General features: G+C 33.9%; 2 protein-coding genes across 2 annotated transcripts; both read right to left on the bottom strand.

The window, feature by feature from the left end:
* Positions 1–7,074: 7,074 nt before the first annotated feature.
* On the bottom strand, positions 7,075–16,849 carry LOC129891855 (putative DUF21 domain-containing protein At3g13070, chloroplastic). Its single transcript, XM_055967333.1, has 14 exons — positions 16,135–16,849; positions 13,597–13,697; positions 13,406–13,499; positions 12,941–13,018; positions 12,715–12,818; positions 11,547–11,628; positions 9,602–9,741; positions 9,436–9,514; positions 9,265–9,328; positions 8,713–8,804; positions 8,512–8,577; positions 8,113–8,229; positions 7,605–7,784; positions 7,075–7,475 (listed from the first exon to the last, which is right to left on the bottom strand). The coding sequence occupies exons 1-14, from the start codon at positions 16,663–16,665 to the stop codon at positions 7,221–7,223; spliced, it is 1,983 nt and encodes a 660-aa protein (XP_055823308.1). The 5' UTR covers positions 16,666–16,849; the 3' UTR covers positions 7,075–7,220.
* A 604-nt stretch (positions 16,850–17,453) lies between these two features.
* On the bottom strand, positions 17,454–23,310 carry LOC129891820 (ABC transporter C family member 3). Its single transcript, XM_055967307.1, has 10 exons — positions 20,862–23,310; positions 20,697–20,783; positions 19,972–20,610; positions 19,687–19,851; positions 19,295–19,589; positions 18,979–19,193; positions 18,589–18,894; positions 18,428–18,491; positions 18,110–18,349; positions 17,454–18,025 (listed from the first exon to the last, which is right to left on the bottom strand). Exons 1-10 carry the CDS (start codon positions 23,238–23,240, stop codon positions 17,901–17,903), a joined length of 4,515 nt encoding a protein of 1,504 aa, XP_055823282.1. The 5' UTR covers positions 23,241–23,310; the 3' UTR covers positions 17,454–17,900.
* Positions 23,311–27,461: the final 4,151 nt, after the last annotated feature.

Genomic DNA, 27,461 nt, shown 5'->3' with positions numbered 1-27,461 from the left:
AGTTTCCTTTCTTTTGAGTGAAGGTCTATGAAAAACAATTTTTCTATTCCAATTAAATAAAAGTAAGGTCTGCATATATTTTATTTGAATATATTATTGTAGTTTGATGGACAATATACTTGATTTTTAAAATATTTTATTTGTACTTATGCTAGAATGAAAAGATAGTTGTAATATATAAATTGATGTTACTTGGCTAAAAGTCTCTTTGAAGTATACCTAAAGGTCACAATATGATGGCTCATCAAAGTAATCAAAAGGTGAATCTTTGAATTGCCTAAAGGCTAAAGGTCACAATCATGGGCAATATATCAACCACTAAATTAGGAAATATGTTACTCTAAATTTCCAGGTAAGTTTCTCCATTGACTCGTGAAAATGAAAATAAGCAAGAAGTAGCAAGTCAATATAGCTAAAACTTTTGATGGACCAACCCCCTTCTTACTAGAAAAAAAACACATCAACATAAGCATCTCCCATCAACAACAGAAAGTCAATATAGCAAGTGCAATTAATTTTACAGATACTATTATTCAAGTTACAATTGCACCCGTATCTTCAAGTGCAATTAATCTTGAACTCTTTCTGCATATCTCTGTTACTCTTCTTGCTCCCGTACCAGTTCTGGTGGCAGCTTTTGATGCAGTTGTTGCAGCTCATCTAACTCTTGTATGTGCTTCTGCATTTGTTCAATCATTTCTTGATATGGACTTGGTCTCGTTTGATAGTAGACTAGTGCGCTGCCTGCAATGGTATTGATAACGAGATGCTGAGCAGCCTTCTCTATGACTTCCTTCTCCTCTTTTTGTTTTTTTCTGAGTTATAAAAAAAGTGTTAATTACTACCTTGGCAAACGGGAGATTGTTAAGAGAAGAACGAATATTTAAGAGTGTTTGAGCAATGGATCGTTGGAGGCTGGGATGCATGTTGACACCTTTTCTCATGGCAGAAGCTATAGGCCTTGCTACTTTCCTCACACAAGCAAGGCCAAGGAGATATACTGGCATATATAATGATGAAACCAAGAGTCAAAGAAGAACAAAATCAAGGATGAAAAAGCTTTGAACAATATTTAAACTAGTAGTAATACTTTTCAAACTTGTTTACTGTAAATTTAACTTTCTAATAGCTTAGCAGTATAGAGAATGGATAATATAAATGAGAATGCATGGCAAAAGCGTGAGGTTTGTTATGGAGCAGAAATCACAAACACATATGTGGCAATGATATATGTAATGTTAAATTAGGAGAATCCTTGACAGAATTGCAATCCTGAACAAGGCAAAAGTAAAAAAACAGATAAAATTGTACTAGTTGGTAATCACATTACAAACACCAAAAAGACTTAGTTCAAACCAGGACATGTTGTCGGATTGTCGAGATAACTTGGAATTGAGAACTTTCTGTATCATCAAATCACAAAACTAGGTAAATAGATATACATCACAATCCAAACAGGTTTGGGTAACAATTAACTCAATATCCCTAATTTATTTGTTATTTGGTAAATCTACTTAACAAAGAATTAACATATTCAAAACTGCGTTGCATTAAAGAACTAAAGCATGTAAAATATAGAATATAGGGCAATTCGTTGCATTAAAGCTCCCGCTATGCGCAGGGTCTAGGGAAGGGCCCGAGCACAAAGGTCTATTATACGCAGTCTTACCTTGCATTTCTGTCGGAGGCTATTTTCAAGGATTGTTAATTCTTGACTTTTGATGATCGTAACTCCTAAATTAGTGAGGGTGAGGAAGGAAAGTGAAAAGAGGAGAAGCAAAGAATCTTGTTTCGATGCGGGAAAAAATCTTTTTAGAAGGCATCTCGGCGAAAGAGGTTTATATTAATAGTTATTATAATTTATATATGTTATCTCTCTGTGAATAGCATTTCTATTTATCTTTTTCCACCTTTTTTTTTTTACCTTTTCTTCTTATTTTTATGCTTAAGAAACAACACTAGAGAAGAAGAAATGAAAATAATGTCTTGCTATAATTTATTTTAGCTACAATTATGAAGTTTAATAGCAATCACAAAGTGAAAAATAAATATATGTAAAAATGTGTATGAGTGGAGAGCAAGAGATCCATTTATATGAGAGGAGCAAAACCCATATTTTGTTGGGATAGTTATATAAAGAGACTCCTGCAATTTGCAAGTTTTGCTTTTACTTCAGTCTTGATCTATTCAATATTGCCCCACTTTTCAGCGTGTTCTCTTATAGGAATTTACTTTGTGTATTTGACATCAATGGATAATCTATATATAATAATAAAGTTGGATATGAAAATAATATATTTAAGGGGTAAAAATCACTCAATTCTTGATACATTTTTTACATCTTCAATGCTGCATGCACATGTTTTTTTCTAAAAAAAAATACTTCTTTGTCACTCTTTGATAATAGGCGGAACCCATCGGTGGTCCCCTGAGGTTGGCACCAACTTTCACTTAGACACCTCAACTAAGTTTTGTTCATTTTAGACACATTAAATAAGGCCCCGATGTGTTATTTTGACACTTTTTTGATAATCACCCAAATATATAAAGTGTGTGTAATGCACTCGCTGATGACGTGTCAAAAATAGCGAATTAAATGAAAATACGTGGCATATATATATATATATATATATATATCAAAAATAATTCTCAAATAATGACTTTTGAATAGAAAAAAATGACCAATAACTTAATGACATGTGGCATTTTAAAATCCAAATAATAATTTTTTTTAAAAAAAATTAACAACTTCTATTAACCCCTCCACCCCCCACACCCTCCCTGTGGTCTCTCCAGCACCACACACCCCTCCCGTCATCTTCTCCAACCCCGCGCACCCCAACCCCAACCCCTCCTCCACCCCACTAGATCTTCATCTCCCGCCACACCCATCCCAACCCTACCCATATCATCTAAAGGGAAAAAATGGAGCTATGGTTTACGAGATAAGCCAACTACACTGCTTGAGCTTCCATTTGGTAATTGTACAAATTTTTTGTATTTTTTTGTGATGATATTAGCTTTCATTTGGTTGTCTCATCTATTAAAGAAGATTGTTTCGAAAATACAACTCCAATGCTGTGTTATTTTGTGTGCTGAATTGTGACTAAGTTAAAAAAAATTGATTATATAATGATGGTTTTAAAATGATTTGGAGAATTTTAAAAATCTTTGTCGATATTTTTCAAATTATTTCGAGGATGAGGAAGGTAACAAAACAAAAAAAGGTGTTTAAGCTTGAGGAAATCTCGTGGCATTCGAATTCGCCTTATATTTGGCTCAAATCTATTTTACCATAGATGAAAAATGGTAGCTAGAAAATGGAGAAGAAGAAAAACAAGAAAAAAAATAATAAAAAGAAAATATATTTTTAAAAAAATGCTCTTCACGCGCGCAAAATGGATGCAGCACACGCAATGTGTCAAGTCAGCACAAAGTGTCAAAATGACACATTGGGGCCTTACTTGAGGTGTCTAAAATGAACAAAGCTTAGTTGATGTGTCTAAATGAAAGTTGGTGCCAACTTTAGAGTGCCACCGATGAAATCCGCCTTTATAATATCTATATAATTGAAATAGTAAATATTACACCAAGTCATTAAATGATATCATGACTTATTTCTTACATCTCATTTTATGCACGTTATGTGACATATTTTTTCTTCTTTTTTTTCCTCTCAAATTTTAATTTATATTGTATGATTTTAATGTGAATTTTGAAAAGACATGTGAATCAAAACAAGAAAACTAAATTAGGATTGAAAGAAATTTTTAATAAACAAGAATTACATGCTAATACAATGTAGATATCTTGATTAATAATAATTTTTGTTGTGTTGCGCGAAACACGTGTAATTTCACTAGTATCAAATATATTGAAGAGTTGTTGGGCTGAAAATATGACTGACCCGGACTTTGTACCTTTGGGCCCATTTTTAATTTCAATTGGTAGAGACGGAAAAACAAAGGGCTTTTTACATAAATGAATTATTTTAAATTAATAATTACTTTTTAGGGTATTTTACCCCCGCCCCCTCTCTCTCCTTCTTTCTCACTTGCACCTAGGAGTGTTCATGGTTCGGTTTGGGTCGGTTATTGATTAAAATCATAACCAAACCAATTTAATCGGTTATTAAATGTCTAAAACCATAACCAAACCAAGTAAAATAATAACCACGGGTTTGGTTTGTCGGTTTGGTTCGGTTTGATTCGGTTATTCGGTTTATGACTAGCCGAGATAATTCAAATATTCTCTCTCTACATTCTTCAAATTCTTATGAACCTCTTTTTTCCTCACGACCCACAGAGGTTCAAAACAGAAAAGGAAACAACTTAAACATTCGGAAAAAAAAAAACTTAAAATCAATTTAAAATTTGAAAAACTCCCTACAAACCTTCTCAAAATTTGACAATCTTATACTTGGGGTTGAGGAGTTGGGGTTGCTCTTGAGCCTTCACTATTAGTCTATGACTGTGAATCTGTGACTTTGTGAGAAACCAACGTGAGAGGAACAAAAATGTAAAAGGAAAACAGATACTAGGGTTTTAAAGTTTTAACTTTTACTTTATGTTGTTGTCTGCTGCTCAAGTGCTTAGTACTTATTAGAAATTTAGGATTTAGAATTTAGGATTTAGAATTGGGCTTGAGAGTTGGGCTAATGGGCTTGGATTGTTGGACTTGGACCGCTGTTTAGTGTTTATTAGAATTTATAATTGGGCTTGAGAGTTGGGTTTGGATTGTTGGTCCTTAAAAATAAGTATATTAATATTAAATTAATAATTAAAAGGTATAAAATATCTTTAATTATTTATGAAAAACTAATATTATACATATAAATAATTATAAATTTTAAGTATATAATTATCGGTTTGGTTCGGTTATTTATTCGGTTATTTTTTTCTATAACCATAACCAAACCAAATATTATCGGTTATTCAAATTTAAAACCAAACCAAACCAAACCAAATTGAATGTCGGTTTTTTTATTCGGTTTGGTTAAATTTTCGGTTTGGTTTTGGTTTTAACCAAAACTGTGAACAGCCCTACTTGCACCTCTCCCATCTTCTCTCTTTTTTCTTTTTTTTTTTTTCATTTTTCTCTTTCTCTTTTTTCCTCTTTTAAAAATAATAATTGATTATCCTAATTTAGAACTAATTTAAATAGTATTAAATTATTTGAAATTTACACATAATATTTATAATATATTTGTATTAAAAATATTTTAATTATATATAAACCAAATTTAATTATAATATATTGAATTCAAAATCTATTATAATTATTTTTTATTTTTTTCTCTTATTAACGAATTATATTATTGTATTAAAAGTATTTTAGTTATATATTCAGCACGTGCATTGAAACATGCCTATAATATGTATAATATATTGAATTCAAAATGTATTACAATTCAATTCAATATTATACATTGTTATGAATTCGATTGTTGTTATTTCAATAAATAAAAGACATTTCTAACAATGTAAATTAATTTGAATAGTACTGAAATATTTGAAATTTACGCATAATACTTGTAATACATTATCATTAAAAATGTTTAAGTTATATATTCACCACGTGCATTGAAATATGCTTATAATATGTATAATATATTGAATTAAAAAAATATTAGAATTATTTTTAATTTTTTCTCTTATTAACGGTACTAAAATATATTATTGTATTAAAAATATTTTAGTTATATATTCTCCACGTGCATTGAAATATGCCTATAATATAATATATGTAGATTATACACTTTGTTATACATAAACATATACATACTATATAATAAATTATATATATTATATTTTTTTGGTTTTTTTAATTTTATCAGTTGATTGGACAACTATTCAGATTAATACTCCTATCCAAGTATTGAAAAAATTGGAAAAAAGAGAGTTATTAATTAATCTCATTATCACTGGCCGGCGGCGTATGCTTCTATCGTTGTCAATGTTTACTGTTTTCCCACTTTCTCTTGCTCCTATTATATACTAAAGGAATTGTTCGGTATGGAAGGAAAATATTTTTAGGAGAAATAAACGAACTTTTTTTTTTATGTTCAATATATAATAATAAAATATTGTTGATACAAATATTAAGTGAGATGGAAATGGAGATGGCGGATGTGAAGATGTGCACATACTCTTCACTTTTGGTCCATTTTGATGTGAAATTCGCTTAACGTGTGCTTAGAACAATAACCTAAAGGATACTCAGGGTGTTGAGCGGTATGATATTAATATCAAACAAGGTGTCAAAGAACATATTGCCATCTTGACACAATGTGATGTTACTTGACTAAGAAAAGATTGTTCTAGAATGAAAAGATTGTTCTAATACATTAAATTGATGTTACTTGGCTAAGAAAAAGGGTTCAATCATATCTCCATCATCTATATATATTAATTGTTAAAATTGACAAGATTCTAGATAAATTAATATAGCAACTTGGTACGTGAAAGTTCGGTGAAAATTTGATAAACTTTGACATCTTGACACAATGTGATGACATCAAGAACAAGAATGTGATGTCATGAATGACATCAAGAGCATGAATTTATTTCTATAAATAGGTAGTTCTTGATTCATTTGAAACACACCTCTCATCACATCTCTCTCTTTGTCTTATCATAGATCACCACTCCGATATGAAATAGCAATCGTTATAGATAGACTTTGAAATGTTTGAATAGCTGCATATTAACAATAAAAACATAATTATTTATATTTATATATATATAACATTGAACAATTTTGAGATCATATTTTTCGGGGTCTTAAAGCCACTGTTTTAGGGTTAAACCGCCCATGGAGGTCCATCTACACTGTTTGTGTTGCATGACCTACAAGGACTGAAAATTAGTAGAGCTTATGGAGCAGTGATCATTCATAAAGGTCAAAACAGATTGAACTAATCGAATATGCTTCTTAATTCGATGCCAATCATTAGTGATGAATTTATATTACCCGCAATCTTCAAATCTTGTTGGTTTCATGAACAAAAATATATATACAACCTTCGTATAAAAAAGGATTGGTTGGTCAAAACGTCGTAGAAAATAAGATTCTTTGAAAAATAAATTTCACAAGTAACATTTTAATTTCATTGTCTCTTTCCCCAGAAACATAACCATTTTGGAAATTGAAGACTATCAAAAGACTTTGAGACGGATTTACATTCAAATTTTAAGTAAAGAATGTGACAACTCATGCAGTTATTGTTTATTTGCAACATCATGGTTGTCCTCACGTTCAGCCATAACAAAATTGTTGGAATCGTCATCCTCGTCTCTCCTCTCCATAAAAGAGATGTCGTCGTGATTGCTTCTATCTGAGCCTCCGTTACTCGCCCGCTTCCTAGTCATAATTTTTGGAACGAGGCGTGTTACCTCATTCGTCTCTATTTCTACATCGTCATTGATCCGTTCAAATCGAACCGCACTAACCTTTCTGGCATTCCCTGCTAATATCTGCACCAAAATTGTCAACTAAATATCTGCTTATTGTGAAATTCTTTAGTCTGATAAGTTCATGGAAATTTTAGACGCTTTCAGTGTCAGTTCTTAGCCATAAAATTCACCAATCACAAGAAAACATACCTCAAGCTTAAAAGTTTGGTTCTTCTCATTTTGGTCTGCTCGATCAGATTCTGTGCCATTGTAATTCTTGTCTTCGTCTTCATTTCCCCTTTCTAGTATAAGTTTAATCGTCTCACCTGTCCTTGGGATATATCCAAATGCTTCACAGACAAAACCAGAGACTGTCTCATACTGATGGCCCTGATATGGATTATAAACGAAAGACGTCAATTAGTGGGAAGATTCTAGAATGATCAGCATTAGTTGAAGGCAGTTTCCCCTACTAAATCATGCTAACACAAGCAAACATAATAGTTATTTGCAGAACGAGAGGCTTCATAGCTGGAAAAATGAAAATTCAAGAGCTCTGAAGCCTCATCTATGTTTACTTGAACCATGAAACGAACAGGACCCACATAAACTACTCCTGACAAATTAGGGACTACGAGTGGCTAAATCTTGTATTGTTAAACTAGCAGTAAAATGTAGTTGCAAGGCAGAAAATTTAACTCTCAGAATAATAGCACACCTCTGGCATTTTAATATTGAGATCTTCAGAGAGCTGGTCAATGGAGGTATTTGCATCAACATCGTATATTCCCTCAGCCCGCATGACAATATAGCCAGTTTTTTTCTGGATTTCCTCCTGTCACTCAACAAGAAAATATATATAAACAAACATATTTCCACATACTAATGATACTCAAGAATACATAGATCACCTTTCATAACAACACCTAAATATCATTGCTATTCCAGTATCGGGATTACAATTCATTTAATCTTCCAAAATGTTTACTATTTGGACACACGAGAAAATCGCAGTAATTTCAGCTCTGAGCTGAAGAGGGTATCCATCAGAGATAACTGCGAACCTACAAATAACTAGCTGTTCAAATAAGTGGAAAGAGGGACTCATAAGTCTTACTTTTGAATCATTTTCGTCAAAGATTTCACCAACAATTTCCTCGACCACATCTTCAAGGGTTACAATCTGTTTTATAGGAAAGACAATGTGAAGACATTGTTATAGATCATTAAATAATAGATACACACTGGATAAGAAATTTTGATAGAATTAACCAAGCACTACAACCAAGAAACAGAAAAGATGAGAGAGAATACTTACTCCAATGGTTCCTCCATATTCATTAAGAACAACAGCCATGTGTACCTTTCTGATGCGGAACTCTCTAAGAAGGTTCCACACTGACATAGAATCTGCATTGTTACAAGATTATTGTTTGCCTCCTTGGGTAATATTGTGTGTGGAAAGAAAACATGAGCAATGTGTATGCAATTTATAAGCATAAAGCATGAAATGTTTTTAAGGAAGGGAGACACGTTCTAGGAATGATTCCTGCCGATAACAGCTGGTTAAATAGGAAGAATTCACATCTCAACAGTGTGAGGATCTGAAAGACAGCACTACGTTCAGCAAAGTGGCTTCGGTATTGTTAATTATACTAAAGAAGTATGTATATCTGTTTGTTGATTTAGTTATGGTAGACAGTACATGACGTCTCTGATAAGGCTATGAAGCTGCACTTACAATACCTACTGATCAGCAAGTTATATCAGTAATATAAATTATTGACTTTGCAGCTCCATGGTTTAGGTGACATAGAACTATAATTTCTTATTTATACAGCAGTCAACATCAGGAAGAAATGTAAATTACCGGGAACAAAGTATGCAGGTTTATGTGCCATATCTCCCACAATAGAACTTTCCAGCAGTTCTCCCTTCAAAACAAAGAGAATTTTCAGCATACTATGAGATTTATGTGTACGATTAGAAATGACACCACTAAAATTCTGAAAGAGGCTGGCTGAAGTTGTAGATACTAGACCTTTTGTACATAATCTAGGAGATCCATGGCATATGCAATGCCAACAATATTATCTATACGTTGCTCAAAAACAGGCACCCTGAAAATTCATAGCCAAACTCTTTTAGCACCTTTTGAAGGAAACTTCTTCTCTATGCAAAAAGAAGCAATGAAAAGTCTATTAGACCTGGAGTACTGATGTGTCACCCACAAACTATGGAAATCAACTAACGTTGCACTGGCATCGATTGCAACAACATCAACAAGAGGTGTCATTACCTCCCTGACATGAGTATCTTTTATCTCCAACACATTCTCAATCATATCCTGCAAGAAAACAGAGGCATAGAAGGGTGGTTTGGTTTAAGTTTTAGGCGATATATATCAACTATTACACCTCAGTCCCAAGCAAGTTGGGATCGGCTATATAAATCCTCACGTCTCCATTTAAGCACAACTCATGTCACTGTCATACCAAATAAAAATAAAAAATTTAAGCATAACTCATGTCTCTTGCAAGACAACACATTTTCAACCATTTCCTGCAAGAGGACAGAGACATTAAGGGGTCAGGGTTTAGTTTTAGTAGATATAATCTCCACATAAAAACAAGCATAAGATTATAGTGCTTGGTTGAGATTTGAGGAGATTTAGTCTCCACATAAAATCAACATTGATTAATATAACATTTGGTTGCTCCTTTTTGTTTTCCTCATAATTAATTCTTGCATAAGTTATGTGGGATTCTATGTATTACTTTATATGAGATAGATTGTATTCCCATAGTTGGGTCTAAAACAAACGAAAATTAATTTGTAAAAAGGGAGAGATGATAAAACTGATAGTACAACAAAATACTACACGTGCTGACCAACCCATTAGTAAGTTACAAAAGATACCTACTTATGCATGGAAATCAACAAATTCAAGGATATTTGGAGAAATATGTTCAATCATCCTTTGTACTTATCCTCAATGAAACGCACCTATATGGACTCAAGAGGGTGTTTGGGTGTTAAAAGCGGGTCAAATCAACTTTTAAGCACTTCCGCTTATTTTAAGCCAAAACTGCTTAAAATCAACTGTTTTTAAGCTCCAAAAAAGAACCAAAAGCCATAAAAGTCGGGATGCCATAATCCTGATAAAAAGGTGGCAGCTGTGTTTAATAAACCCACAAAGTCATTTTTTTGGCCAAGGGAAACAATGTGGTAGGCTGAAGATGCTCGTCAAGGCAAAATCTAACAAAGCCCTCCTCTTCTAGAGAAGACGAGCCAAGGCACAAAGCACTGGCTTTTGCACCAATTATACAGCAAATGTAGCATTGGAGGGAATGACTAAGGTGGTGCATAGAAGAAACAAGGTGAAATTTTTTCCGTGCATTATTTTTTTCAAGTTTTGGATATTGTGTTTGTTTGATAGTTCTTCCCAAGAAAAAGTCATTAGCATAACAACTCTCTCATTAATGTTTAGGTCATATGCTTTGTTGTCTTTTAAAGACAGTAAATTAACACACTTGTATGTTGCTCCATTCAGTGTTGTCAAAGGCGTGCTTAGAGTGAGGTTAGATACGCTTTACCTGTGCTTCAGTCTCGACATCAAGGATCTAAGACACTTTTCCTTGCCAATTCGTGTAATCCTGAAGAGGCGATACTAAACAAGTGATATTTCACTTTATCGTAATTATTTTTCAAGTTCTTTGTTCTGATATTAGTTATTCATGCTTATAATTATTAGTGTTGGACTACGCATAATTCTTCTTCAAGGTCCACGCTTTATTTGTGCTTAAAACACCATCAGACCTTGCTATTTTGCGCTTTTCGCCTTTGATAACACTGGCTCCATTGACTTCCAACTATGTAATCATGAATTTCCAATAATAACATGCAAGATAAGAAAAAATACAGAGAGTGCTAAAATAGTGCTCGTTCAAATAACATAATAAACACATCTCAAGATGCTGCATTTGGTACAATGGCCACATACGTTAAGGCTATGCTAATGGACAACCAATTCTATGTGAACTAGATAAGCTTATGTATGGTTAGAATATGCATGTGCTTCTGTGGTTCATATTTGGTAACAATTGAGGTTCAAGCATAAAAACCAGAAACACAGAGAACACATGAACTCACCTGCTCTTCCTCCTCAATTGCGCCACTTAACTCCGCCCCACGCAGCATCAACTTCAATTCATCCTCAGTGACATATGGTTCACTAGATTACCAAAATGAATATAAAATTAATGACATAACTTAAAGTTTTGGCAAATGAGAATGATGTAGAATCAATGCTGGATTTAGATGGGCTAGAGAAAAAGTGGAGGAGGATCCAGCTAACTTTTGTCAGCTTGTTTGTAATTTCAGTACCATGAGTACTGGTTTCTTTTCTAATAATACATATCTAATCAAAATAAAATATTTAGACCGAGACTATAGACCATACCCTCAACCAATGTGAGACCCCAACACTTTTCACATATTGAATCTGTAAACATTCTTTTCTACAAGTTATTATGGAAGAAAGCACATAGTAGGTGTTTGGCCATAGGATTAGGGGCTCAAAAAAGTAGGATTTCAAATACAAGTTGTGATTTCAGTTTTTTTCATTCAACCCAAAAGCTAGCTCATGGATGGAGGATTGCACAAGACCATATAAGACCCCAAGAAAATTCATTCACACACCCCACCACCACCACCACCCGCCCGACTCTGTCCATTCCATGGGCATGGACAATCAACCGGGAGCCCACATCGGCTCTAATACCACGATAAGAAATGGATTTGGAGTGTAACTCAACCCCAAAAGCTAGCTCATGGGGAGATTATTGCCCAAGATAATTTTCACAAATTGTTGGGTTTTCATCATGTTTATGAGAAAAAATACAACCTAAAAAATCCAAATGACATGTCCAAACAAAATTTCAATTCCAAATCATCAAATCATGTCTAAACTGCCCCTTAGAAACCTAAATATGTGGAGAAAGCACCTTATGCTTTTCATGTATCTTTTGACAATAATGTATTTATCTAATTAAAAAAAAACAGCAAATAGATGCTCAAAATGACTTCTAAGGATAAGCATGCATAATTTAGATAGCCTTTCAAATAAGACGTGCATGTGAACTTTCCATATTCATAATTACATAAAACACTAGAAATATCATATGAGCATGTTCTATAAATACACTCACGAAAATATGAAATTATGACATACATATTCCAACTGGAAAATGGTAAAAAAGATGAACACTGTAAGGCAGAGCTCATGAAAATAGCAAGACTTGATTTATGATCACCATACCTTCTTCCTTTCAAGCCGAGGAGTTTTAGCATTCCCATTGATAGATATGTCACAACTCTTCCAACTGGATATAGTATCAAGGAAAGCCATGCAACTGGCCTAACCTAGAGGCATTTCAAATCAGATTTCATCTAAGATTTTTCGAGCATTATCAGCTACGCAGAGAACTTGATCTGTAATATTTAACTATTAATCAGTCTTGGTTCCAACTAAGAGTTCAACTTACCACAAACCTAGCAACTTCTGTGGCATTGTGAACAGCAATACTTTTTGGAGTAATTTCCGTTAGGAGCAGGATCGCAACCTTGCAGCATAGGCAGAAAGAGGTAGCAGGTTAGCAACCTAGCAGAATATTGTATTGCATTTGACACAAGTCAAAAAAGCGGCAAAAGGGGTCTGAGTTCATTCAATTTCCAGTTCTTCTCAAACAAAGGGAAACGGACTGAAGTATCTTCAGCAATAGAGGTTTTACCACAGGAGCAAATCAGACTCTTTTTACAAGTCAGGGTATGAAATCAGACTCCTTCGAGACTTTTTTTTGAGAAAGGTAACAATAGACTCCTTTGAGAACTAGACTTTGCATTTGTATTCAACCCATCAAGCATATGCTTTTTTGCCTAAACGGATAAGGAAAATATATGTGTATGGAGAAACCCAATACTAAGGACAAAGTAGATGGAACATGACATACCGTCATAACTCCAGTTGCTGCACTCACACCAGCTTCACCAAATGCCGCAGTTGCAGCCTCAGTAACTAATGCTGTAGCTGCAATATTGACAACGCTGCGCACACAAACCAAATCTAAAATAAGGAATAATCTTCAATTACAAGTGCAGAGAAACAGTTTAAGTCATGATTACAACATCAAATGAGCAGTACGTTGTTCCAATGAGTATAGTTGTAAGGAATCGAGTAACATCACTTCTCAACATTTTGAAGACTCCTTCATTGTCAGATTCTTTTTCAGCTAACTCTCGTACCTAACATTTATAAGTAGAAACAACTAATTGCATTAATAGGCAAGTAAAATGGATATGCAAACAATGAAAGAACAAGTTCTGTTTTTTTAAAATGATAGAGAAGAAAGAAAAAGCCTTCGAAGGCAGAGTACTAGAAAGAAAAAGCTTTTTCATGCACCTAGAGTACTAGATAATTCTCCGTATGAAATTTTTGAAGTTTCTTGAAATTGCAACTCATTATAAGCTTCTAAGCGGCTAGCTGATTAAGTGATACCTACCAATCATTGAGCCATAAGGTCCAGCTGAGCCCAGAATACATAAAACAAAAGTGAACACTTAAAGACAAAGTAAGGCAGTTCTATCTAGTTATTTCCTAGGGGAAATCTTAATAGACAAGGAAAACAATGATTGCTTCAGTTTTATGTGCAATGTCCTTCACTATGCATCTCCTTATTATTCTGCAAGTTAAGTCCATGTAAAACTAACCAATGTTTATTTTTACTCTTTTAAGCCCTTATAATCTTCTTTTTTTTTTTGAAAATGGTAATGTTGTATTCTTCAGCATTAAGGATATGCTGGTGACCTTCAAAAAACAGAGGGGAACAAAAGAAGAGAAAAAAAATAAATACTTACAAGGATCCTAATAACTCCACAATTTGCTCTGTTTCCTATAAACCTTTCCCTTTACACCAAAAAGAAAAGGATAAAATACAATTCAATTTAACCTTCTGAATGGAATTGGATCTATCTTCAAAGTTTCTACTATTTCTTTCTTTCCAGACTTGCTCCCCCATCTTCTTATCCAACAACTCAACAAGTCTGCATTATGCTCGGGCATGGTCCAATTTGTCTTTGTGAGACTAAGCAAGATAGCCCAAATTTGCGTTGTAAAGTTGCAATGCAAGAATATATGCTTGTTGGTCTCCTCTGACTTCCCGCATAATGAACACCAAGATACTATAATCTTTCATTTTCTCTTCAACACTTCATGTGTCAGGCAAGTCCTTCTAGCAACCAACTATGTAAAGCATTTTATCTTAGTTGGCGCTAAGGATCTCCTTACCTTTCTCCACAAACTCTGCTTAGAGCTGCCTTGCCGGGGGCTTTCCATTTTGTATGCCCTGCTAACAGTGAAAGCCCCGTCTTTTACTATGTTTCCATCTCAGAGAATCAGGAGCATTGGTGGTGCCAGAGAATTTTTCTAATAGCTCTAGCAAGTTGGCCACTCTCTCCACTTCCCAGTCATTCAAAAGCCTTCTGAAGATCAGATTCCACCCTTGTGCTGTCCAACATTCATTGATATTTGCATCTGGATTACTACATAGTAAGAACAGATTTGGAAAGGATTCTTTTAAAGGGACCTGTTTGTTCAACGCTTCTGCCCAAAACTTAGTTCTCCTGTCATCTCACACTTCAATGTATATATTAGCTTCAAGTTTTTGCCATAAGTTTCTAATAGTTCTCCAGACCCCCACCCCATAGGCATCAACACTACATTACTGCACCAAGGATTGTACTCACCCTTGGATCTGATGACATCCTTCCATAAGACTTGCCCCTTTTCATTATATCTCCATAACCACTTCATCAAAAGGCTATTGCTTTGTTTCCTCAAATCTCTAATACCCTTATAATCTCAAAACTCAAAAAATAGCAAACGCAAGCATAACCCCTCTAGAATGCTTCCTATTACATTTAACCTTCCTCATCTACAATGCCTCACACTAATTCACATTTCTACCAACTAGGCAAAGCATTGCTTTAACTTTTAAGGAGCATGTTTTTAGAGTGTTACCATTTTATTCCAAGCACAACCATGAAGCCTTCTTTCATACGTTTAGACTGGTGTACGTCTAGAATGTTTCAATCTATTCTCTTATTTTGTTAGTTATCAGCACTAGTTCTTTTTTTCTTTTCAAGCTAGCCTGCTTAATTCAGAACAACATAATATAAACTTGTACAGCTAAAGGGAATCACCCGAAATTGATGAAATGAAACTACTGAGAAGCATAATCATTTACTTATTAAACTTGAGCATTCAGCATACTAGAATTAATACGAAAGTTTTATGCTATTTTCTTTATTTCCATTAGGAAGTATTTGGACGACCACGGAACATATAGGCATGATACATAAACAGACAATCAAACTTGGCCTCAACTAACAAGTAAGCACTCCAACTTTGAGTGCACATCTAGACACATCAAGCATCCATGAGACACAATGGGGTCTAGTCGGAGTGTTTATTTGTCAGTTGAGACCAAGCTGAGGAGTCCAGATGTGCACTCTCAGGTTGGAGTGTTTACTTGCCGATTGACGATTGATGCCAAGTTTGAGTCTCTTTGTATTATGCCTAACATATATGTAACAACAGCTACAAAACCAATGCAACTCTCAACAGGGTCAGCTTTCTAATTTGAACAACACAATGCATACAAAGAGGAAGCAAAGTAAGTACCTTCCACGGCCAAAGCGTAGTTATTGATGTCTCAGCCATTGAAAAAAATGCAGAAAGACTAAGAAGCGCCGCAAGAATCAAACCTTGTTCTTTAAACATCCTGAGAACCAACAAAACCGTAGGCCAATAACTCCTCAACAGAACTAAACCCTGCTCTAAAACCCCATATCCCCCACTTAAAACCCCTTCAACAGCAAACACTCTTCTACACCCAATTACAAAACCCCCACATATCACCCCAATCAAAATTAACCCTTTTTTCAGCAGGAAATGCACAAATGGTATTTTTAAGCATGTCCCAGAAGAATCTTGAGCATTCTGAAACTCCCCTTTTCCTCCTTTAACAGATAAACAAATCCCACTTCTAAAATTACACCTCGAATTGTAAGGAAGAGCAAAATTTGACGCAACCCCACATGAGTAACGAAGATTCTTAATGGGTATTCTTAATTGACGAGTATAAACGCCTGGATATGAACGTTTATTACAAGTAGTGATGAATGAAGATGGATTAAAGACTGCAGCATCCATGGAAATTGATACAATTAAACAGTTCAAATACCAAAACAAAGCAAAAATATTTGTGGGTTTTTGGAGAATTGAGGATTTTGTGGCGTTTGAAGAGATGAAACTGGGCAGATGCAAGAGCTCATTGTGTACAAGCGCACCTGCCTCAATTTTTTTTTCCACCTTTTCTTTAAGCTTGTCTACTTGAATGAATAAACGAAACATGCTACGCTACTACACAACTTGCAGGTCGTGAAATGACGGATTTGACCATCATAGAACTCATAATCCCTTTTCATTTTTTAAAAAAAATGACATCATGTGTTCCACGTTTATTTGGGTCTCGATTAATTTGAATTCAATCTGATTTAATTCTCAAGTTTGGATCTCGAAACTTTTAAGTAAGAGTTAAAAAGGGTCTTATTATCCCCTAAAATCCTTAATGTTGAATCATGATCTACATTGAATGTTTACATCAAATTATACAAATTTAATGCAGATAAGTGATTTACTAAAGTGAAATACATGTTAATTAATTATAGTTAAGTATTAAAAATTTAGATGCAAATACATAAATGATATTTTTAAGCATGATATACTCAAAGTGTAATCTTAATATGTTGTACACAACTATCGAACTAGCAAGGTGCATTACTCCCACTACTCTGTAATTTCAAGTTACGATAAGCTACAACTATCAATTCAACCACAGACAAATAGAGTGAAAGTTTTCTCATCTCTCGCATGAAATTCTAATTAGAGAAAAATTGTGAATAAAAATTATCCCACTTAAAGAGTTAAAATCAAAGGAGTTTATTGTAAAAGGGTGTTTCATTTTTGCTTGTAGAGAAAAATTGCACACTTGGAATTTCACTTTCAACTCAACACAAAAAGTTGCTACTTTTATCAAGAAAGAGCAAAATCCGTGCACTCTTTAACTAACTAATCACTTGACTTAACATACATTCAAATTATTGTAAACATAAGTTACTTAAAAGTCTAAAAAAAAACAAAAGAGAGATGCCATTTCACTATCAATATTGCACAAATAGATGTACTTCTTTCCCTGCCATTAGATTGTTGCAGTTTCCCTCAAGTCACAGGCAATGAGCTGCATTTGGTCGGTTCTTGTTCAAGCTATGTCGTCCACGGATGGAAACTCAAAACAGTGTAAAGTATATGTTACTGGTTTAGAGTCACCTAGTTTTCATCATCATCATCAACGTGCAACGTGGTCAACGAAGATTAGTGTGTGAGACTCACGTGTCTGAAGCGTTCTCAAAACTTGAATTTGATCTCATACTATACTCAGCCACTAGCTTGGCAAACAACGAGTATTCATTCTCTAATAACTTGCCTGGAGTGTCATATTCAGCAATGAGCCCTGCAAGTAATGCAGACAAAAGAAAGTAAATACCAGGAATTTCCAACTCCGTTTTGCTCCAAAAATGCAAATGTTAGTTCTTACCCTGTTCTAATAGTAGGACCATGTCACTATCAAGTACAGATGTAATCCTATGAGCAATGGTTATAACTGTGGAATCAGTGAAGTGCAGCCTTAGAGTTTGCTGAATTAGGTTATCAGTTGCAGTGTCGACAGATGCTGTAGCCTCGTCTAGGACAAGGACCTTGCTTTTTTTGAGTAGGACGCGGCCAAGACAGACCAGCTGCCTTTGGCCTACGCTCCAGTTTTCTCCATTCTCAGATACTGCAGCAATCCAAAAGAATAATAAGTATTTTTACAGCCTTAAAAGTGGAAGCCATCGGAACATGATGTGGTTCTAACCTGTAGAATATAGTTTGCCTTCCTTCTTCCTAACTTCATCTCCTAGTTGACATTTGTCGAGCGCCTGAAGCATAAAATTAAAAAAAGTTTCTCAATAAGTAAAAGTTTTCATTTTCCTATGTGAAATAAAAATTCTAGAAATAGGCAAACCAAGCCGTTACCTCCCAAATTTGATCATCTGAATGCTCTTCAAGCGGGTCTAGGTTGCTGCGTACAGTCCCCTCAAACATAGTCGGATCCTGTGGAATTATACTCAATCTAGACCGCAGATCATGCAGACCAATTGAGGAGATGTTGGTACCATCTATTTTTATTTGTCCAGCAACAGGATCAACTATGCGGAAGAGGGTCTGTATTAGAGTCGATTTACCACTGCCTGTCCTACCAACAATTCCAGTCTTCTTCCCACCAAAGAAAGTGCATGTAAGTCCTCGTAACACGAGAGGCATGTGTGGAGCATATCGGACCTAGAAAAGTTTTCAGATATATCAACACATACAATGAATTCACAATAACCACATCTACCTGCATAACACCAGAGAACAACTCACCTGAAGATTGCTAAAATCAACCTCTCCACAAGATGGCCAATTAGGAGCTGGTCTATTAGACTCTATGATAAGAGGAGGTTCACTTGGAAGACCAGTATACTGAAGTATTCTTTCAACGGAAATTATTTTATTTTCCATCATACAAAGATTCCATACAACCCAAGCTTGCAGTACGTTCAGATTAAGTCCGTATGTAACAGCTAAGCCAGCAACACCTATAAAGCAAGAACAACGAGAAAATGTCCGTGATATGTACTCTTTAGAATTATTTAACAAATTTCAAGGAAGGAAAAACTGATGAAGATAGAGAACTTACTTGGATCGATTGTTCCAACAGGAAGAGAGATCAAGAAAATCAACGCGAAAGCAAAAGTGATCAGAGATAACATATCCAAACGCATGCAAAGCCACTCCATCGCAGCAGCGGTGTGAAACTTAGGCCGAGAATAATTGTCTATTAATCTCATACTTGCATCCTGGAATCTAGATTCCTGATCAAAACTTCTAATTGTGCTTGATCCTGAAATTGTCTCGGCAAAGTGCTGTATTACTGGAGCTTTGCATGTTCCATTTAGACGTGCCAGTTCTCGTGCAGCAGGTATGTAATATTGCTGCAATTAAACAAAACACACCACTTAAATATGATTCATGTTTACAAACGTCACTAAAGTTGTAAATTCAGAGAAAAGAAAAGGGCAAAGTAGCAACCTCCAACCAAATGCAAACTGCAATGACTGGGATAAAGACAATGAAGACCTGCCATGCGACTTGTGACATTACTGCAATAATTCCTATAAGCTGTATTATTGTGAAAGCAAAGGATCCAACTTGAAAGGGAACGTTCAGATCGATTGCACTTTGATCTGTCGATGCCTGTTGTCATACCAAAGAACATTTTAGCAAATTTCGAAGTTACTAGTTAATTTTCGATAATATTCATTGGTCGTGTAAAGAAAGAAGGGGTAAAGTAAAGAAATGTAATCATTCACTTACTCTATTTAGAATCCGCCCACTTGGAGTGGCATCGAAGAATGACATTGGAGCACGGAAAATGCAAAGATGCATTTTATGGAAAAGCAATGAGGCAGTCTTATATCCAGCGGTAACAAGAAGTATGGATCTAGCGAAGATGCACAAAGCACTTGCAATTCCTAAGGCAACATACACAATGATGAGAGTAGAACTACCAACAGGAGATGGCTCACTCTTTGAGACGGGGGTTGCCCACGCCATCCAATAATTGCTTCCAATTTGAAGGAGCTGAAAACCAGTTTGTGCCAACAGTACAATTGGAACAAGGGCACCTCCATAAGCAGTTGTTATATATTTCCAGTAAACTGAAAAGCCAACACTACCCTTCTCTCTTTCTTCCTCCTGAACAATTTGTCCCTTTTGTCCAACAATATCATCAACTTTACCATTTTGGCCATCTGAAGTTTGTTTATCCTGCACGGTGGTGTTATCGCCAGTCATTCCACTACTTTCCTCACTCTTTCTCAGTGCTTCTCCCTTAACCGTGTCAATTGCTGTTAAAGCTTCTTGGTGAGCACCGACAAGCTCCATAAAGTCACTACCTAATTTGAGAAGATCATTGTATTTCCCAGCTTGTCTGATCTTTCCATCTTTCATGACCTGAGGAGAAATATCATGTCAAAGAGTCAAACTCAATTTACAATAAACAAAAACTAATTACTCGAGGAACTAAACAGAAAGAGTACCAAGATCAAATCCGCAGCAGGCAAAAACTCCACTTGATGAGTAACATATAGAACTGTTTTTGAATTCAATAGCCCCATTATACATTCCTGCAATTAAAAGATGGGTCAATCAAGGGCTAGGAAAAAAGTATCAAACGTGAAACTAAAGCATATGAATTGACTTACAGTGAAGAGATGGGTGCCAGTATGAGCATCCACAGCACTGAATGGATCATCAAATAGGTAAACATCAGCGTCTTGGTAGAGAGCACGTGCAATCTGTATTCTCTGCTTCTGTCCACCGCTCAAATTTATGCCTCTCTCACCTATCACTGTTTGATCACCAAAAGAGAGAATTTCCAGGTCTTTCTTTAAGGAGCACGCTTCAAGAACTTTATCATACTTCTCCCTCTGCATCTCTTTACCAAATAATATGTTCTCTTCTATCTTTCCACTCTGTATCCAGGGCGACTGTGCAACGTAAGCTTTCGTTCCACCGAGTTTAATAGTCCCTGATAATTTAGGCATCTCCCCTAAAATGCTAGAGAGTAAGCTTGACTTTCCTGAGCCAACAGTACCACAAACGGCAACTCTCATGCCATTAAGCACTCTAAGATTTACTTCCTTTAGAAGCGGAGTGGAGGAGGATGCATCCCACGCAAAGTTCCCATCAACAATCTCAATAGCTACATCGGAACTACCTTTTGGAAGCTTTTCTATGACATCAGGCTGCAAGTCCTCAAGAGAAAGGAAAGATGCAATACGATCGAGAGAAACTTTGGTTTGAGCAATCATTGAAATTGTATCTGGGAGATTGTAGATGGGCTCTTGGAGAATTCTAAATGTCGCAAGTGCAGACAATATCTTCCCAGATTCAAGTGGGATTCCCATAAGCATTGCAGCACCGAAGGCCGCCACAGAAACAAATGTAGGAGAAACCCAAAACACAAAAGTAGTCATAGCTGATGTGTACACATATTTCTTCAACCATCCTGCCTCGGTACTTCTGAGGTCCAAGATCCTAGAGAGGAACTTCATCTCCCAAGCTTGAAGCTTGAGTATTCTCATATTCCTTAAGACTTCAGATGTAGCCTTCATCCTTCTATCTTTCGATTCCATGAGTTTCTCCTGAAACTTCTCCTGCAAACTCCCTAAAGGGAAGTTTAACAACATCACTATTATTGTAGCAACAAACGCTGCAATTGCAGCAAGGCCAAGATTTTTGTAGAGTATCAGCAACGCCAGACCAACTTGTATGATCACCATCCAAGGATCATGCATATACCAACCGAAATCACCAATCCTCTCCGCATCAACGGTCATAAAATTGATGATCTCTCCACTAGTATGGCTTTGCTTTGACTGACAAGAAAGCGTTAAGCCCTTGTTGTAGATTTTCGCAACCAGTGCTGCTCGTGCCCGATACCCTCCCTGCTGCACCTTGAAAAACCAATGCCTTTGTGCCAAACACTCTACCAACTTTGCAACGAAGAATGTTGCAACTAAGAGATAACCTTCATTATCAAAATCTCTTTTTCCATTCAGATACTGAACTAAAGTATCGATGAGGTATGGACCAACGTAAGAAGCCGAAGTATAGAGAAGCACAAAGAATGCTGATAACGCTATTTCCTTCCACGCAGTGTAAATCAAAGCCTTCACCAGCATAAGTGTAGTCACACGGTTACTACTATCTCCTCCACCACCTACAGATTCTAGTTTTTCTCTAAAAATCGGAAAACTCCCTCTAACACTATCATCACTGTGAAGCTGAGGAACATCCTCAAGGTCTAATGCCTTCTTGTAACCAACAGATATAAGGGGTCTCATCCAAGAGAAAGTAAAAAGACTAAAAATGTTAGCATTGGCATAAGGGGTCACAGTTTGATCCCCACTAGACTTCTTTGAGTCTATGCCATTTACAATACTACCATTCAAAAGGGGTTCCTCAAGAATGTTTCCTTCACTCTCTTTTCTAACAATAAACCCCACAAAGCAAAAGAATAACCCCATAACAGTGAAAACAACATCAGGTACCCAAAATTGAATCTTTTTGCCATAAACAAGGTCTATAACTAGGCAATAACAAGACACAAAGAAGAAAATCCCCCACCAAACTCTTAAAACAAAAGGGTATTTGTTTTCACCTGAATTAATCAACTTGGTGTTCAAGAAAACAGAAATTGACAACCAAGCTAGAAACTTTGATGCAAAATCAAGAAAAGTTACAATCTTTTCCTCTGACCAACCACTTTTGTACCAATAAAAATGAGTTAACAAACATAACAAGAAACTAAAGATGACAAGACCTATAGAACAAAACAAGGTTTGTTTATAGTACATGAACCTAACGTTCCTGGTACTCTGTTTGGGGTCAGCATTGTTATCATTATTATCCTTCTTGATTTTTTTCAAAACCCATAAACCAAGAATCACAAAGAACAATCCCAGGTGAAAAGAACAACTAATTAAACGTAAGAAAATTGGGTTTAAGAAAGATTCAACACCCACATACCTCAAAGATTGAAAAACAAACATGCCCTTCAACATATTTGCAATTTCCATGATGTTTTTTGATGTCTCAGAGGTTAAAGGTTAATTTTTTGAGAGACACGTCTGGTTGTGGGCTGTAGTTTATGAGCGTGTATATATATATATAAGTACTACGTTTGGTTTTTTGATTTTGATTAAAAAATATATAAAAATTCAAATTTGATTTGATTTGATTGATTGATTATTGAATATTTGTGGGGAAAAAGGAAATTGTGCTGGAAAATTGGGAGGATATACGTGGTGGCCAAGACTCTGTTGATGGAGAGAGCAAGTGGGAAGAAGAAAATATAAGTCCTCTTTTTTGTTTTATTTGGTAAATTATTCGAGAGTTTATTGACTGATTAATCTGAATTCGTATTTTGTGTTGATATGGTTGCTAATACATGAATTTAACGGTAATGACGGATGTAGGATATATAGTGTGAAAATTAACTTTTGTATGCATAATAACAATAGCATACTCGACTTAGTCGCATAAGTTCGTATTTTGTGTTGATATGGTTGCTAAGACTCAAATTTGACAGTAATAACGGATGTAGGATATATCGTGTGAGAATGAACTTTTGTACGCACAATAACAATTGCATACTCGATTTAGTCTCATGAGTTTACTCTAAAAAGATTAGAATATACATAGATCGTACATTTATCTTTATGAGCGAGAGGTTATTTTCACTGGACTCTCAATCAATTTCGAAAAAATAAAATAAAAATTGTATATACATTATTAAGAAATTAACTAAATATTTATAAATATTTCATTATTAACTCTATTATTATTAGATATTAATTTGAAATTATTGTAAAAAATCGATACGAACACTTATGAATACCAAAATGAATTAGCTTATACTTGAAAGCTCTAATTAAGAATAAAATTATGAAAATGTCCATCTCATTGTACCCCTTTGATTATATTTTTACCATATTTGAATTGACATAGATAAGAACTAAAGGGGTGTAGACTTTCAATTTACTCTTAACTATATAACTTAATGCCTTACAAATGTGTGATTTTAGACCACAAATTTAAAAAATATATATATTTTTAGAATTTTTGTGTTCACTAATCAAACAATGTCATAAATATTAAGATGTAACCATCAAAAAAGAAAGAGAAACATAGGGTCATGGAACTGAAAAAAATAACTTACATATGTGATATTTACATTAAATTACATTAACACCTTCTTTGGATGGTTATTACCTTTGTATTATATTGTATTCTTAATTTAAATACAATATTTGTTTTGTTTGTTACTTAAATTTTATTGTATTGTATCGTTAAAATTTATCATTAGGTAACAATGAAAAATTTCATTTTGTCTAACGATTGATTTGGTGTGATCGCATCGTTATCTTAATTTATTTTTTTTATTTTATCTTTTATTTCTTATTTAATAATCATATTTTATTTTTTACCTTACATTTTCATAGTAGCTCTACCTCGTATGTTATTTTTTTTTTAGATTTATCATTCAAATTACTAATGTGTGATATTATGTAACGATGGAGAATAATACAATATATTCAAATCTTGTATTCATTAAAATAATATAATACGATATAATATAACACAATATAATACGATACGATACATTATGATACAATATAGAATAACCATCCAAATAAAGTGTAAGTTATCATAGTTAAATCATATAATGAGGTGAAGACATTTATTAATTAATTATTATAATTTAGTAACAAAAGTAAATTTAAAAATCTATAGTATGTATTTATTTGGTCAGTATATATATTGAATGCGATTAAATTTTTACTATTAACCAAAAAAGGATTTCGCAGGAATCACGGACTGCACATTGAAGATACTCTTTAAATAAACCATTTAGTTGTTCCGTAAAGTAAGGGACAACAATTTCAAGATAAAAATATGAAATTATTTTATTTATATCTAATATAAATATTAATTAGTCTCGAAAATACATTTTATACTAAAATGGTAAAGCTATATATCTCAAAGCAGGAAATATTCTTGTATGTCACATTTCGATAACCAAACCAGCTCTTACACCTTGTTTGATGGTTGTTAATCGTTGTACTGTTGTATTGATAGTTTAATTACGATATTTATTTTGATTGTTATTTAAATTTTATTGTATCGTATCGTTTGAATTCATTGTTAAGTACAATGAAAATGCCACTTATGTAATAGTTGATTTGGTGTGATCGCGTCGTTATCTTAATATTTTTTTCTCATTTTGTCTTCACTTATTATTTAAAATTCTATTTTATCTTTTACCCCATATTTTCTAGTAGCTCTATTCCACACCTTACTTCTTGTAGGTTTTTCATTTAAGTTATAGATGTGTGACATTATGTAATAATAGAAAACGATACAATCTATTCAAATATTGTATTCATTAAAATAATATCATACGATATAATATAACACAATACAATACAATACAATATATTATAAAACAATAGATAACAACCATCCAAACAAAGTGTTAAATATATTCATCAGTTTTTAGTAGATTATGATCTTGTGTCACCTAACAGGACCATCTAATCTAAATTTCTTTTTTTCACATAATCTTGTGCCCTTTTCCTTTTTCATTTAAGTTTTTGGTTCTAGCTTTTTAACGACTAATTAATGTGTCCTTTTTTTCCCTTTGTAATGCATAATATTGTATATGTATATGATTAAAATATTTTCTTTATATATATATATATATATATTTTTCCGTATATTTATATTTTTATATTTTAAATTCAATGATAATAATTCTAGCTCGATATAAAATCAGTTACTTTCAGGCTTGCAGCCACAACTTTTCTGCCCTTGTTTCTTTTTATCTTGAGTTAGTGAAAGATGAGGTTTCAACCTAAATATTTTAAAAGTTTATAAGACTAAGACAGTATTGACTAGTATGATCTATTATTAAATTCTTCAAAAAATTAATATGAAAGTTCTGTAAAATAGTCCAATTTTTATAAATTGTATGATTTTCAAATAATCTAATAATATTATGGACAATGGGTTACGACTTATAATTTTTTTTATTTAATAATTAAGATGTTTGTATTTGAATGCCCGTTATTATTCAATGTTACACATAAGTAATAAATAAAGAGTAACACACACATAAATCACTAGACGAGCACAACTTAATAATTAAAAATTTTGTACGCAACGTAACATCCGAATAATTTAAACATATTATTAAGATCAAATAGCTTGAGACTCAAAAACAATAAAGTACAGTTAAAAAAATCCATATATAATCCCACATATGCATGAATCAGGGAGGAATCTGCCCAATGGAATATTTTTATTTTATTTTTGATTTGGTTGAAAAGTCTCACGTGATAAAACGCTTGTTAATAAAGATGATTTCGTACTATTGAAAATTTGAATTCAAATCTAAAGTATCTGATTAAAAATAAAAGAGTATTAATCATATCATCAGTCTATTTCAATCTTTATTGATTGTTTACTGCATGCTTTTTCTTTATCTTGCGTTTTTTAAAATCTATTTTTATACAATTTAATTTCATTTCTCATTACTTATAGCTTTTTTATTACTTACTATTTAATATATAGAAGAAAAACTCAACATTTCAATCAATTTAAAACTCAAACTGACGTTAATTAATTTTTCTTGACGATCAAGTAAATTGTGAAAAATCGAGCACAAAAAAAATTCGGAAGGGATATGTATGGGGTTGGACCTTGCGGCCTACGGCTAAATCAGTGAAGTGATTGCCCCTCATTGCCTCAATAATTTTAAAAAGCAAGGACATATTTTTCTACAAAAAAATTCATATTTGTACCTATTTTCAATTATAGAATTATTAAAATCGAACTTTAAAAGTGAGTACAATATCTTACATAATATTCAACAAACGACAGTGAAATGATTGGCCTAGTGCAAATATGACGATGCACCCAACAAACAAAAAGTCTATGCGTGTTTGCCTTGTGTGTGCATATCGTGATAGAGTCAGAATTTTTATTAATAGAATTTAAAATTTGAAGAATAAACATATAAACTAATTGAAGAGGATTCGATATATACCATATATACATAAAAAAATATTTTAATTATATATAAATAATATAATTTTTCTCTAAAAGAATGAACCTCCTGAATACTGGCTTTGTCCCTGCGTGTGGCTATAACAATAGTTCATGTTGCCTTCTTTCTCTTCTTAAAAAATCTCATAATTCGTGATCCAACTAATTTGAATTTATGTCTCATCACAAAA

Source organism: Solanum dulcamara, chromosome 6 (assembly GCF_947179165.1).
Source record: "Solanum dulcamara chromosome 6, daSolDulc1.2, whole genome shotgun sequence".
NCBI classification, from domain to species: domain Eukaryota; kingdom Viridiplantae; phylum Streptophyta; class Magnoliopsida; order Solanales; family Solanaceae; genus Solanum; species Solanum dulcamara.
Note: the sequence above shows the minus strand (reverse complement) of the source record. Positions and strands in the feature narration are given on the sequence as shown.